This window comes from Equus caballus, chromosome 21 (assembly GCF_041296265.1).
Source record: "Equus caballus isolate H_3958 breed thoroughbred chromosome 21, TB-T2T, whole genome shotgun sequence".
Classification (NCBI taxonomy): domain Eukaryota; kingdom Metazoa; phylum Chordata; class Mammalia; order Perissodactyla; family Equidae; genus Equus; species Equus caballus.
Window position 1 is genome coordinate 38,693,473 of NC_091704.1, and position 16,195 is coordinate 38,709,667.

At 36.8% G+C, this 16,195-nt stretch overlaps 1 protein-coding gene across 4 annotated transcripts in view; it reads right to left on the reverse strand.

Annotated features, from left to right (window-relative positions):
• Window positions 1-16,195, reverse strand: part of GHR (growth hormone receptor) — a 245,033-nt gene that overhangs the window by 3,188 nt on the left and 225,650 nt on the right. For all 4 annotated transcript variants that reach the window (XM_001498656.7, XM_023625698.2, XM_070246321.1 and 1 more), the window contains exons 6-9: window positions 13,824-14,002; window positions 9,494-9,659; window positions 5,680-5,770; window positions 137-206 (exon numbers count right to left, since the gene is read on the reverse strand). In XM_001498656.7, the coding sequence (XP_001498706.5) occupies window positions 137-206; window positions 5,680-5,770; window positions 9,494-9,659; window positions 13,824-14,002 (506 nt within the window). The remainder of the gene's footprint in view (window positions 1-136; window positions 207-5,679; window positions 5,771-9,493; window positions 9,660-13,823; window positions 14,003-16,195) is intronic.

Consider the following 16,195-nt stretch of genomic DNA (forward strand, 5'->3'; position numbering starts at 1 on the left):
TTAAAAAATTTTTCTCCAGAAAGGGTACAAAAAATAGAGTGGATACATATAGCTTGCAAAAGCTCTCAACATCAGGCAATGTTTTCAGGTATCATTTAATTAGTGTCATCTATAGTTTAGATAATTTGTTAATTACCTTAAGGAGATCTGGATCAATTCCTTTAATCTTTGGAACTGGAACTGGGGGCAGAATCAGCATCTTAATCCTTGAAAACAAAATTTCAGTTTGACATATCTTAAAAGTTACACATTCTTTCATTTCAAAAGATAGAAATAAAATACAGTAGTTCCCCCAGCCAGCCCTGGTGGTCTAGTGGTTAAGATATGGTACTCTCACCACCACAGCCTAGATTGGTTTCCTGGTCAGGGAACCACACCACTCATCTGTCAGTTGTTGCACTGTGGTGGCTGTGTGTTGCTGTGATACTGAAAGCTATCATTCAAATGTGATAGCTATTATTTGCTATTATTTCAAATACCAGCAGGGTCAGCCATGGTGGACGGGTTTCAGTGGAGTTTCCAGACTAAGACAGACTAGGAAAAAGGACCTGGCCACCCATTTTCAAAAAAATTGGCCATGAAAACCCTGTGAATAGCAGTGTAGGATTGTCTTATATAGCGCCAAAAGATGAGAGGATGGGGCAAAAAGCCCAGTCATGGGTCCACTCTGCTATGCACAGGTGGCTAGGAGTCAGAATTGACTCGATGGAACTAAGAACAAAGTTCCCCCTTATCCATGGTTTCAGTTACCTGCAGACAACTGCAGTCTCAAAATAGAGTAAAATTAAGATATTTTGAGAGAAAGAGAGAGACTGCATTCACATAACTTTTATTACAGTATATTGTTATAATTGTTCTATTTTATTATTAGTTATTGTTGTTAATCTCTTACTGTGCCTAATTTATAAGTTAAACTTTATCATAGGCATGTATGTATAGGAAAAAACAGTATATGTAGGGTTTGGTACTATCTGGGGTTTCAGGCATCCACTAGGGGTCTTGGAACGTATCCCCCACGAATCGGGGGGACTACCATATTGGCAGTACTATTACTTATTCCAAATATTCTGATACTTTATTTAAGTGGAATATGAGAAAGAGAATGAAAATATTAAGCAGTAAGTGATAAGGAAAAACTATAGAAGAAAAAAAGAACCAAAAACCCCTCCTCTGAAGTCAGTTTAAACAAAACATGGTTTTCCCGTAATCTTTATTTTTTCCTTAATGTCTCTTATTGACAGCCAGCATGAGCATTTGGGAGTGAGAAATTTAATTCCATTTGGAGCCAATTTCCATTTCACTTATAAGGAAGGTAATTTTAGTGTACATCTCATCAGTAATTTGTGGAGGAAGAAGGAAGGAGGGACAGAGAGAGGGAGGAAAGGAGGGAGGGAAGGGAGGAGAGAGAAGGAAAAAGAGCCAATCTACATAGAGCCAAAATTATTTGCATGCTCAGAAAAGGGTTGACTGGGATGAGTTTGCACCACACAGCTCACATTAATTAAAAATTGTATAAGAGCATCTCATTAACCAGGGTGTCACTGCAGGGTTCATTCCATTTGGGAGGGACTAAATGTGAACTATCTCTAATCAGTGTGGATTTATATACACAATTCTAAGATGCACTCACATTTTCTCTTCCAAATATTTAAATTAGTTTTTGACCACAATTCATTTCAATGTCTATCCTCCCTGTCTTGTGCCTTATTGTATCCCCAGCACTTAGAACAATTCCTGCGACATAGAAGGTACTCAATAAACATTTCTTGAATAAATTTGAATAAATCACTTATCTATTTTGTTAATAGTGTAATCTAGAGTTTGTGTTTTAAAATGAACATTGTAGCTCTAGAAAAAAGCTGAGATAATCCACTCCAACCAACTCATTTTATTGTTAAAAAAATAAAAACCCCTACGTGTCAGAGATACCACTGTTGGGCAGGGATGGTAAGCTGAGCTTTGGATATCAACTGATATGCCACTCAATGCGAATGGACAGTCTAGTCTATTCAACAGGGAACTCAGTGTCTGAATATTTCTACTGTCTTTTATCTAATTCAAGGAATAAGCCAAATTTCATAAGTTGCTTTGAGTAGCTTCCACTAGGTTTACCCAGTGGGATAAGTATTAAAAAAAATTGTTACTGATGAATAGGAGATATAGAAAAAATATAAATTATTAATAATAACTGCCACCTCTGATAAGCCAGACATTGTGAGACGTATTTTGCACTAAACTATGGGTCGGCAAATTATAGCCTGTGGGCCAAATCTGGCCTGCTGTCTGTTTTTGTAAATAAAGTTTTATTGGAACACAGTCATGTTTATCTGTTCATATATTGTCTATGGCTGCTTTGATGCAATGGTGGCAAAGTTGAGTAGTTGCAACAGAGACACACGGCCCAGAAAACCTAAAAATTTACTATTTGGCCCTTTATAAAACAAGTTTGTCAACTCTGCACTAAATATTTTATTTAATCAACCAGGGAGGCAGATGATATTAACCTGTAGAAAGATTTAGAGATTTAGGGAAGGTGTTCAAATCATACACTAACACTTGATACAGCTGGGGCTCAAATCCAAAGTACCTGACCCCATAACCCAGGCCCTTTGCCTTCTGTCATGCTGCTGTGTTATTTGGTTCTGCATCTCTAAATAAACATTTCAAATGTTCAAAAACATACACAAACATAACATAACCCTAATTATAGGAAGCAAAGATTCCCAAACGTCTAATGCTTGAGTTTGTTATGAGAGCCTCTCCTTTTTGAAGAGGATGATGCATTTAGGCTCATGTTAGTAGTTAGCTTTCTAAGAGTTGTGGTTGACTTTGCCAGGGTGGCAGACCCTGCAGGCTATAGGGCCCAAGCAGGTCATACAAATAAATGAAGCAGGCCAGTTACAATGTCATAGGGAGAGATGGGAATGGTGACAGGCTTCTCAAATGGGACAGCTGGTCCTTTGCCTCAGTGCATGTTGCCATACAGGAATATCAACCCAGTTTCACTAGATCTTTCAGCTTTTAAGGGTGATCTGGGCATCTGGATTTGTGTGTGAAAATTCCCTAATTTGAAAACACTTCATAGCAAAACCTTTACTCCAAATCAAATAGCAAAACATTTACTCCAAAAATCAAAATAACATAAAACAACAAACACAGATCTGCGGCTGAATTTGGCTTTCAGGTTGCCAGTTTGCCACTCCTGTTTTATGCCAATTCAGGTATTTCTTTCTTGGTTAGTAACAGCTTGAATGGTGGGAACAATAGAGTATAGAGTATAGATAACTTGGCATGAAACTATGTTTGTGACTTTGGTGTAATTTTATTCAAATCCAAATTACATGATAAATTTTGCTGCAGTTGACTCAATTATCTGGATTAAAAAAGGGAGAAGTAGCAAAGATTGTGGACTCACAAAACTTCAAGCAAAGATATGGAGGACCTGAAGTCCTTTACAGCCCTAAGGTTTAGGGAAAGCTGATGTAACACCTCATTTTTTGGAGTATCATTTTAATTATTAGAACTACATGCTCTTCCCACACCTGCTGACAATCATTTTCTATTTCCTACTTTCATTAGAACATGGAAATTTAGACAATAATAAGGATTTTTATGGGCAAATGAAAAAGAAAAATTAATTCTTTTCTACAAAGAACTTAATTTAGCACAGGAAATTTGAAAGTACAAAAAAGATTTCCAAATAATTTTACAATTTGATGATTTTGGCCAGCATCCTAGTTAAGAACTTCATTATTCATAGAAAACACTCTTTTAGACAAAGGTTAATATATTTTCTTTGAAATCCTATTTGTTCAGAGGATTATCTTTTCTTCCAAATATTGTTAGCTAATATAATTAAGCAACATAACAAATTTACTTGGGCTTCACAATGACTCGAAATTGACAGCTAATGTTGAGGAAATTACTTCATAGACATTGTGGGTTTATCTACAGCTGTTACATATAAATTAGCCCATCAAGGGTACAGATCAATGAATTCAAATTAATCAACAGAATAATTTGGCTCCTTTGTTGTTGGCATGACTTAAGTATATAAATTACTCAAAATCCTGAAAATTTATTTATTTATTTACTAATTTTTCCCCCAACAATTGAAAATGTGTTGTCCTGTTTTATAATAGTTGTGTTTGTAAAACAGAAATGTTGCTAGAAAGTTAGGTGCAAGATGAAATTCTGGAGAGTGCATTTTGCTTTCCTCTTGGTTTACATTATAAAATTGGAGACACACTCTACTAAAACCAATCTTTTCTGCATTCCCTTGGAGACATTTAGCACGCATGACACTCTAGAACTCTAGCTTATGGGAATTCTTCTTTCTAAGAAAATTATATTTTGATGTTTATAAATGTTATACAACTTCAAAAAACAAATTAGATATATTCACATAGATCTTATTTTGATTTCTAGATGCCTCTTGGCTTCAGCTGGAGAACCTGTTTTTAGTCCTAGGTAGGGTGAGCAACCATCTTGGTTTGCCTGGCACTGAGGGGTTTCCCGGGACAGGACTTTCAGTGCTAAAACCAGGAACGTCCCAGGCAAACTGGGAGTGCCAGTCGCCCTAATTCTAGGAGAAGGAGCAAGATTAAGCCCCGGGACTCTAAAAATACTCTAAATGTAAGAAAACTGGCAATTGGTACCAGTAATTTTTCCTACAATTTGTATTAAAATTTCTTGTGGTTTGTACTGAGTTTCTTTCAAAAACAAAAATAGAATGATTAGCTATTACAGCTTAAGGAAAATTTCAAGGTCACATAATCCAACACCCTCAATATTACCCATGAGAACACAGAGGCCCAGAGAGGTTAATGGACTCAAATGTGATTAAAGAGCAGCGGCAGAATAACAACTGGAACCCAAGTCTTTTAACTCCAAGAGAATACAGACTGGAACTTCTTCAAACTTGGATTTTAGCTGCGTTTACAAAAGCAGATAAAATACCAAACCATAAATATCCAAATAATTTAAATAAAACCTGAATTTACTTGAAATTCCCATCATAGGAAGTCTGAAAAGGTCTTGTTATATTGAATTATCTAGGTAGCTTTAGTTTGCCACTCAAATTTTCTTGTAGAGTCATGTGCCGTATAAGGACGTTTTGGTCAATGACAGACTGCATATACGACTGTGGTCCCATATATTAGACCCACATAGCCTAGGTGTATAGTAGGCTATACCACTGAGGCTTGTGTAACACCCTCTATGATGCTCACACAATGACAAAATCACCTGATGCATTTTTCAGAACGTATCCCTGTCATTAGGTGATGTATGACTGTGTGTGAGGACTGTGTCAAACTCAGCCAAAGACTCAGTACTACTTTATGGTCCTGGAATGAATGGGCCAACTTATCCAGTATTTTGAAGAGGTGAAGAGGTAGCTCTGAGACAACAGTTTTGTTAAAGTGGTGCATACGATCAAGTGTATAGTCCTTAGAGCCAGCCTCTCGATGTTCTATACAACTTCAAGATGGAATTGAAACCTGTGAATTTCCTATGACGAACACAACAAAGTGGTTAATGTATAACTGGAGATAACGTTTTACTGGGTTATTTAAAATTTTCACTCATGATTTGCAAAAGGAAATATCAAACAACAAATGGAAAACGTTTGCTACACAACTGGCAAAAACATATCAAAGTAGACTATATCACACGTACCTTTGCTGTTTAGAAAATATGAATAAAAATAATATCACTGTTAGCCCAAATATTCCAAGGATAATAATTAAGAACCATGGAAACTGGAAATCTGAAACACACAAGAACAATATCTCACTCAGAGAATTATGAATAATTGAAGTTTACATTTCATGTTCTTTTTTCACATAACAGTATTTTCTAATTTGTATTCATCCAGGAAAGTCAGTGATTTCACTTGATAATCACTGAAATAAAATGTAATGATGTAGGAGTATTTTCTGTTCCAAGAACACCTCTGTCCACTTTTCAAATCCTTTCACATACAAAAAAAAAAAAAAAAAATTAAAATAAAGAAAACAGCACACAGTTTAAGCACAGTTCATGTTTATGAAAAAAACCAAACTGCTTTAAGCATCTTATGTGTTCAGGGTGTGTCCCTAAAGTCTTCAACTCTAGGAAAAATTGCTGCTTGGTAACATATGCCTTTACCTAAATAATGTCCACTTGGTCCAACAGCCCCCCCCCCCCCCCGTTTTTTTGCTGAGGAAGATTAGCCCTGAGCTAACATCTGTGCCAATCTTCCTCCAATTTATACGTGGACTGCCACCACAGCATGGCTGATCTGCGCCCAGGATCTAAACCTGTGAACCCAGGCTGCCAAAGTGAACTTAACCACTACACCAGGGGGCCAGCCCTGGTTCCCTTTTTTTTTAAGGTGTGGTGATTTTTGTTTTTATCCTCCAGACTGAGGATCTATCAAAAAGATGGGGACAGAGTTTTTATTTGAGTCATAACAAACTTTTTAGATATGCAGAGTATGTAAGTTACTTAAAAAAATATATCCTTTGACAGAAGATCGCTACTGAGGCTCCCATCTTCAGATTTTCATACACTTTGTAGCAAATGTGGGGGACTTTGTAAAATTTCTATTTCATTCCCTAAGAACAAGTGCCTACAACCACCTTCCAGTTCGTTCCCAGTATTCTTACTACACTGACAGAGGTTATCAATTTTTTAATAAAAAAGATAAGTGTAATTTACCTTAATGTTGCTTTATTAAAAGTAGGCTTTTATATAAATGGTGTTGGGAAAACCAGACAGCCACATGCAAAAGAGTGAAAGTATACCATTATTTTTCACCGTACACAAAAATTAACTCAAAATGGATTAAAGACTTGAAGGTAAGATGTGAAACCATAAAACTCCTGGAAGAAAATATAGGCAGTATACTCTTTGACATCAGTCTTGGAAGGATCTTTCTGAATACCATGTCTACTTGGGCAAGGGAAACAGAAAAATTAAGAAGTGGGACTTCATTAGACTAAAGAGCTTCTGCAAGGCATAGGAAACTAGAAAAAAAAGGAAAAGAACCCACCAACTGGGAGAAAATATTTGAAAATCATATATCTGACAAGGGGTTAATCTCCAAAATATATAAAGAACTCAAAGAACTCAACAATTGAAAAAAAAAAAAGATCAAAAGCTGAGCAGAGGATCTGAACAGACATTTCTCCAAAGCAGATATACAGATGGTCAACAGGCACATGAAAAGATCGTCAACAGCACTAATTATTAGGGAAATGCAAATCAAAACTACAATGAGATATTACCTACACCTGTTTGAATGGCTATAATTACCAAGACAAAAAACAAATGTCACAGAGGATGAGGAGAAAAGGGAACCCTCATACACTGCTGGTGGGGATGTAATCTGGTGCAGCCAGTATGGAAAATAGTATGGAGATTTCTCAAAAAATTAAAAATAGAAATACCATACAACCCAGCTATCCCATTACTGGATGTTTATCCAAAGAAACAAATCTATACTTCAGAGACTTATGCATTCCTATGTTCATTGCAGTATTATTCACAATAGCCAAGATGTGGAAGCAACCCAAGTGCTCACTGACTGATAAATGGATAAAAAAGATGTGGTATATATACAATGGAATACTACTTAGCCATAAAAAAGACAAAATTGTCCCATTTGCAACAATATGGATGGAACTTGAGGGCATTATGTTAAGTGAAATAAACCAGCCAGAGAAAGACAAATACCACGATTTCACTCATATGTGGAAGATAAACAAACACATAGACAAAGAGAACAGATTAGTAGTTACCAGAGGGGAAGGGGGTTAGGGGGTGGCCATAAGGAGTAAAGAGGCACATACATATGGTGACGGACAAATAATAATGTAGAACTGAAATTTCACAATGTTAGAAACTATTGTGACCTCAATAAAATAAAAATAAAAAAAGAAAAAAATCTGAGAAACTGTCACAACCAAAGAAGCTTAAAGAGACTTGATAAATAAATGTAATGTGCTATCCTGGAATGGAAAAAGACTATTAAGTAAAAACTAAGGAACTCTGAATAGGCTATGCAATTTACTTAATAAAAATGTATCAATATTGGTTCATTAATTTAGCAAATGAATCATCCTAATGTAAGATGTTAATAATAGGGGAAACTGGGTGCAGGGTATATAGGAACTTTCTATAATAGTCTCAATTTTTCTGTAAATCTATAACTGTTCTAAAATTAAACTCTTTATATAAAAAAGTAGGCTTTTATGCTATAATATTCTTTTATTATTTTAATTTTCTTATTCTGTTATTAAAATCCCCAAAGGAGATGTTAGGGGTATTATAAGAATTAGTAGGGCAGAGAATACCACATTGTACCTTGTGGTATCTATACTTTTATATCAATGACATATTCAGGAATATAACATAAAGCAAGAGCTTCAGTTTTTTCTTTTTGTTTTTCACCACAGAAGGAAAACTCAGTTAAAAAAACCTATGTTAAGTGAGTTAAATGCCATTATGATAAGCTTAAATGGCATGTGGCAAATGTGGTTTTTAAACCAGAATTTCATCATATCAAATTGTCTGAAACAACAAGCCTGTTAAGTAGAGCTTAGAAAAAATGGTACTATAGACATTTTCGTCAAAGTGTTATTTTGTATTATGGATTCTACCTGTACTATAAATGCAGAAATATAAATTTCATTTCTCTGTAGCTTGTGATTGTTTCATGTAACAGACCTAAGCTCCGCATACGATCCTGTAAACCTTCTGTTTTTAATAGAGATGAACTATAGACAACTCCCATTTGGGAGTGACAGTATTTTATACATTCACTGTTCATTGTTAAGCAGCTTTATTTCTCTATCTAAAAGCTTCAATTCTTTCATTCTGAATTTATAGGTGTCATTTCTTTAAGCTTTAATTATCTTTGTATTTCTCTTATGTAGGATCTTCAAATGTTCCATGTTACTCTGAAGCATAACTGGAACACTACTTAATAAGCCATCCTCCAGGTAAAAGCCACAGCTGAACTTTCTAAAACCAATAAGCGCCCGCCATTGACTAGCTATGCTGACTCGATATTAAGCTTTCTCTTAGATGCCATGTATACATCCATCCATGTAGATACAGAATTTCTTCACTAGGCATTTGAAAAACATTTTTTCTGATTATAATGGAAAACAAACATTGTAGAAAATCTTAGAAATACAGAAACATACAAAGAATCACTGAATTTTTCTTATCCAGAGATACCTCCCATTAATATCTTAGCATATCTTCCTATCTCTAACTTACACCTATCCCAGGACTTTTCCTGAATTAAATAATTTGCAAACTAAATCCTCCTTCCACTTTTGTGCTGGATAATACCTATTATAGATAGTGAGCTCGAGATCTCTCACCCTGACATTTGATGCTAATGTGTCTTGATCTGGACAACACCCTAACAATGTAGGGAATGTATCACCATGTATTGACAAAAGCAATGTTGGCTGCCATTTTAACTGTTTTATTTTACCTTCTTCACATGCCAATGGGCTCATCTGAGGAAGTGTTACATACAGCACCTCACTGAACTCGCCATATTTTTCAGAGTTTCGTTGTCTGGATCTCACACGCACTTCATATTCTTTATCCAGTCTCAACGAGTACACCGGAACCGATGTTGACAATACTGGGTCCATCTTTCAAGATAAAACATCAAACTTGTTGGTTAGAGAATCAACAACTCAATGCAGTAAATGCTACAAGGTGTTTCTGCATTTGTATTCAAAATAAATTTCTGCAAAGTAGGTAATATTTTAAAATGCACTCGTGGAGTTTGTTATTAAAGAAAGATCAAGGAAAACAATTTTGTAAAGAATCATTTTGTTAAACAGATAATAGTCCTCAAGTGTATTTTTGGATACACACAAAGATACGATACACTTGTTTAACAAAATGCAACTATATCTTTCCGTTACGCTGTCAAATATTCTACTAAGATCAAAGCATAATAGAATTATTACAGACAATGACAGAAGTATAAAGAAAACTACAGATATGTTGCCAATTCTTTGGGATATTATAGTTTTGTATGAAGACATAAGAATAGAATAAACAAATATATTTCCACACCGAAACAAATTATAGTCATATATACATTATCTATCTATCTATCTATCTATCTATCTCTGTTCTTTGGAAATTCTGGGTATTCATTCATCTGATCACAGAATTGGAAAGGGTCCTAAAAAATCATGGTTGCCTTAGTTGAACTTTCAAATAATTCTATTAGAAGCAAGTACATATTGAATCTGCTTGCTCTAGAAGGCTTAAAGCCACCTCAAAATAGTTTGCTATTCAAAATCTGTGAAGAAAAGTCATGAGTCCTTTGGTCATGAACATCATAGCCCCACAACTCTTAAGGCCAGGATGTCCTTTACCCTCTCTGGGAAGAGTTAGTGAGGCTTTTAGACCTTTAAGATGTTGCTATCAAAGAGCTAGACCCAACTAATGACGGTGTTCTCCTCCAAGTCAAATACTCAAAGCAGGTCTTCAGTACGTGCTTTTCACATGTCTTCAGGTAGAACATCTTGTTTCTGTTTGTAGAAAAGTAGGAATACTCCCTTTTTCAACAGCATGGGTTTTTCACATAAACAAGAGTCGCATAATTTGTTTTATTAAGTCAGAAGCTGGGCCTTTAGCTTCTAAAGCAAATTTTCCTTTCACCTCAGTTAGTTTCTACTCACAAAGTGCCTCTTTTTTCCCATATGTACATGGGATGGTTAGTTTGTGTCTTTTATGCAAGTTTCTTGATGCATGAAACATTTGTATGTCTAAAGTACTTTTTTAAAGTCAGGATTCTGAATATTAAACATTTTATTTTTCTTAAAGTATTTTTAAAAGCCTATATTTCCACTCTTAAAGCCCTAATTTCTCTGTTGTTGCTATCATTGTTATTTCTTTACAGATTTCACTAATAACAAAACCAAACAGGGGCCCTCAGTGATTCTACCTATGTCCCCCTCTCCATCTTCCCTCAACTTTCCTCACCAAACTCCAACTGGCTCACACCCTGCCACCTGCCTGTGAGGGAACGCCTACTCTTGGCCAATCCTCAGTGCAAGTATTGCTGATACCCTGAGAAGTCTTGCCTGGCACTTTCTCCTGCTCCATCCTGCCAGATAACACGCCTCTTACATCACTTCTTACATTTCACTGCTCAAATTTCTATGTTATCCTGCCAACTCCCTGGGGGCAAACAGTGCCTTCATTATCTTTGCATTTCCAAAGGCCAGCACAATAGCACGTATACAGTGGGTGCTCAAGAAATGGCTCACACGTTTTACATAATTCCATGCCACCCATTTAGTCTTTAAAAACCCATAAATTCTGGGGCTGGCCCTGTGGCATAGTGGTTAAGTTCACATGCTCTACTTCTGCGCCCAGGGTTTGTGGGATCGTATCCCAGGTGTGGACCTAGCACTGCTGGTCAAGCCACGCTGGGGTGGCATCCCACATAAAATAGAGGACAATGGGCACAGATGTAAGCTCAGTGACAATCTTCCTCACACACAAAAACAAACAAAAAAACCCATCACAAATTCTTAACTTGATTTAGTAGCTAAATAGTTGTAAGCAACTACATGGTCATTAGTATTACTTTTATATTCAAAATGTATTTAATAAAAAACAGAGGCACAGTAATACCAAATTCAATATTGTCAAATGGTAATTTGAATTCCTGATGTAAGCAACAAATGCTAGCCTTTTCCCCCTCTACTTATAAACCTTTCTTCTTTTTACGCTCATGACTGTTGTGCTTATAACAAATTAGATGATGTGTTTCTTCAAGAGAGAGGTCAGTTCTTATAGATACACCCTTGATATTCATGACAACTCGGTCCAAGTTACCAAACTAATACATATCAAATAAAAATACCTTTTATAACTTCACTCATAGAAGGAAGTAAAGTAAAAGTTAACTGACCATTTCAGTCACTGAGTTATGCAGATTTTCTAAATGTTTACAATATACATATAAATCACTTTCGCTAATATCACCATTGATCTCATCAGGAAAGTCTTCAAAGATTGGGAATGCTATCAAGCCCATGCCTGCAGATAGATGCAAGTTTTCCAAAATTCTAATTTTCCCTTGAAAGCTAAATTTTTTTTCATTGGCAACAAATACTGTCAATTGTTTTTCTTGAAGTGATAAGATCGCTTCATTCTTTTTCAAGAAACATTTGCCAAATATTTGCCTGCTCAAATATGAACCATTTATCAGTTTATCAGTTGTTCTTTCAAGTAAAAAGGTGTTCCATGCAAAAAGCAGCTAGTTCAGTTGGCAGCTCAGCCATGTAAGTGCTTTTCCTCGAGACAAGCATCAGTACCTTGGCATGGAGCAGAAATGCTTTATGTGTACTTTCCATGTGTCAGACAGAATATTAAAAAGCTATATACTCAAAGGCTGAGAGTTAATAAAATTACTAATTTTTTACAGCTTCATCAAGGGCATTCTTATGTGAAACCAGCTCCCGCTCTTCCTTACTGTGAGTGCGTGGTGGTGAGGAAGACAGAGACTTTTCACTATAGTTTGGAACTACTGCCTTGATTTGTGCTAAGGCGACAGCAGTTTTCCACCATTGCTTTTGCACCATCAGTACAAATCTCAACACAATGAAAAAAGGAAATAAAATTTTAGTATTATTATGAAAATAGTCTTCACCTTGTGGACTTCCTGCAAGGGTCTCAGGGACCCTCAGGGGTCCACGGTTCACACTTTGAGAACTGTTGCCCTGGGGTACCTAGCATAGTGTTCTGTGCACAGTAGTTATTTCAATACCTGGTTGCTGAATAAATGTTGGATTATAGATTGGATATAGAAAGTCTTTTTTGACTCAGCATTCAACCAAGCTTTCTTGTACCAAGTTACAGAACCGATATCTAAATTAAAATGATTCCAAAAACAGAACCTTGAAGCCCAATATTTAACTGTTCAAAGCTGCTCCAAACTTAACTTTCCTCTAATGACAAAATTGGTTTCTTTTTCAGCAGTTCACTGAATGGACAGAGCCTGGTGTTTCAAAATTCTGGGAGTGAGGCTGTGCCAGGCTGCTGGGCACGACCTGATGACTTGCCAGAAACCGCTTGGCTTGGCCAGGGCTGTGGCTGTGGTTAGACTGATTTAGAATTAGTTATATTGGGAGTAGCATGATAATCCTGTTTTTCTTCTTGTTGTGTGCCATGTGGAATTTATCTAAGTGCCGAGTTCCCATACACTTGGCAAGGAAGTGAGGGGTTCAGAGGTCAACCATTACCATGCTACTTGCCTATGTAAAAACCTCTTAGCTTGATTCTCCCCTGAGATACATAACAAAACATCCTTCTGAAACTTCTAAAGGACAAATTCCCTCCCTCTGTTTTCCTCCTGGAGTTACTTAAGAACTTATTTTAATGGGGGTCTTGTGAGCGGCAGCAACTAAAATCATGGGAGAATATTGAGCCACAGCTCACTGTTTGCCTTGATCATAACCCTTCCCATGTTCAGCCACCAGACCAAAGACAGCTCAGTGGCTAGAATATATGACTTTGTTCTAAAGTTCAACTGGACACCCAGGATGACCGAGGAAATAGTTTTCCTTTCCTTCCATATAAGCTCCATGACAGTATCTGCTGTCGGACAGAATTCCAAGATGATATTTTACTGATTACATCAGTTTTCCTCAAATAGGAATTATGAAGCATATAACACAAGCATGTCGTATTAGGTCAAAAGGAAGTCTAATTATAAATGAGAGGGGGTTATTGAAATAAAAAGGAAACTCAAAGATTCTTAAGTGTGAGATGTAATGATATCTTACCATTTTCCATTGGGTCTCATTCACTTCTTTGTATTGCAGTTCATACTCCAGGACTATCCACCCCTTCTGAACATCTGCATTGGGTGGTGGTTCCCACCTCACTTGGATATCTGCATGAATCCCGGTTAAACTGATGTTCAGTAAAGTCCAGTTGAGGCCAATGGGTGGATCTGGTTGCACTGTGCATTTCAACAGACAATTAGTCACAGAGAGACACAGCTTGATATTAATGGAGTGCTTTCTTCTGAAGAGACCAAACAACTTTACACATTTTTATTATTCATATTCTTAATCCTTCCAATATTCCAATTATTATACTTTCACTTTATGAGTGTCATGTATGACTTTTAATTGGATCTAATTTTAAGGATGATCTTTTTCTAACTTTATAAAAAGCCTCCAAAAAACTTCCTTTGTGAGTCTAAAATCTGATCTATAACTTTTCTTGAAGATCAGCCATGTTTTACATTTCTTTTAGCTCTGATAGGGTTAATGCTTTGGGATTTTGGCAAAGGAATTCATTTTAACTCAAAACTGGAGGGACAGAGAGTCAGAAAGACCTACAGTATTTAAACATGTGGCTGTTTGGGAACTAGAGGTAGAGAAATCATTTTTCTTCCAATTGTCTATGACCTGGGGCAAGGACCTTGTCTTAGTCATTTCTGTATTGCTACTGGTACAATCCTTCTGACACTCAGCAAATGCTCCTTAATTTGTTGTCTTCCTAGCCACATGTGACCATTTCTTCAGATATCAGAAGGAAGGCATTACATTGCTCTCTCAAATGGTGATGATTCAGTGTTTTCTGTCCCTTACTTAGCTGTATGTGAACAATCTGAAATAGTGTTTTGCTTGGTTTCTACCGACATACTGTACCTTCTCTGGTAAATCTGCTGCATTCTGCTTATTAGGACCTCAGAGACCACAATTTCCCAAAGGATAATGAAGAGAAATATGGATTCCAAAGTTAGGAACTATATCTAAATTTATATTCTAGATAGTCCCTGACCAATTATTGCTATTTAGGTCTGAGTACTGAGGTTTTCAAAAATCACTTGCAGATACAGAGAAAAATTTATTTTCCTTTCTACTATCTGCAGAAGGTCACCTAGAGTGTTGCAAAGTCTGGGTCCCCAGGGTTGATCAGAGATAAGCCTACAAATACATGGTGTGAGGAGCTCTCCCTGGCTGTTAAAATCTGGTGGCCAAAGGGGGAAGCTCTTGTATTCACCCAGGGTGGAAACACTGTGAAGGAGCATGCCACTGGCCACTGTGGAGTAGACACCGCTTTCTAAAATAGAGAGAGCTCAAATTTGATTAATTATGTCCACATTTTGGAAGGCAAAATCGGAGGGATATGCAAAATCTAAGCTTCATATGTTTACAAAAATATAGTAATATCGTACCCTTTTGGATTTGTTGGTGATTGAGGAATTCTGATAATCGAAGCTTAATCCTTTAAGTGACCAAACTATAAAAATGTTTTTGATGGAACATTTTCTAAAACTTAGTATTCACGTTGCAGCTTAAAAATTTCCCTTACTACTCTAAATAGAGGATATGGAACAGGGTCGTTTTTGAGAAGGCTTAGCGTCACTGTCATATGCATAATAATAACCTCTCCCTTACCTCTATACATACTTCCACATGCTGTACTTGACTACTTCTCTGAGATGTTTAAAAAGCATTTGAGACTGCATACATCCAAAAACAAGACCCTAGTCTTCCCCCCAAAACTTGCTCTTCTTTCCTCTTCCTTATCTCTGTTAATGGTGATTCCATTCCTCCAGTCACTTAGGATAAAAATGGTGAATTCTTCCTTGACTCATCTTTTTTTTTTTTTGCCACTCCACATTCTGTCAACTGTACTTTTAAGATATTCCCAGAATCCAACCACTTCTTGCCACCTGCACCTCTCTAACCTAGCCCTAGCCATTATAATTTTTCGCCCATATTGCTGCATTTGCCTCCTAACTAGTCTCCTCCTGTGGTCTTTTGTCTCCCTTCAGTCTACTGTCAATACCATCCTTAATACAGTTGTCACAGTGATTATCATCACACTTGTTAGATCATATCACTCATCCTTTAAAACCCCCCAAAGGAGTCCTATCTCGCTCCATGTGAAAGCCAAAGGGTACTGTTAGCTTTGACCTGGTCTCACTACTCTCCTCCTTGCTCACTCTGTGCCAGCTCCACACCGCACCCCGACCCCGCCACCCATGCTGCTCCTTGAATGAACAAAGGCATGCTCCCGCCTGAGGATCTTTACCCTTGCTGTGCCCTCTTGCTAAAATGTCCTTCCCTCCAATATATACATGATTATTCTCTCATTTCCTTCTTTACTCAAGTGTCACTCTCTCAGTGAAGCCAAC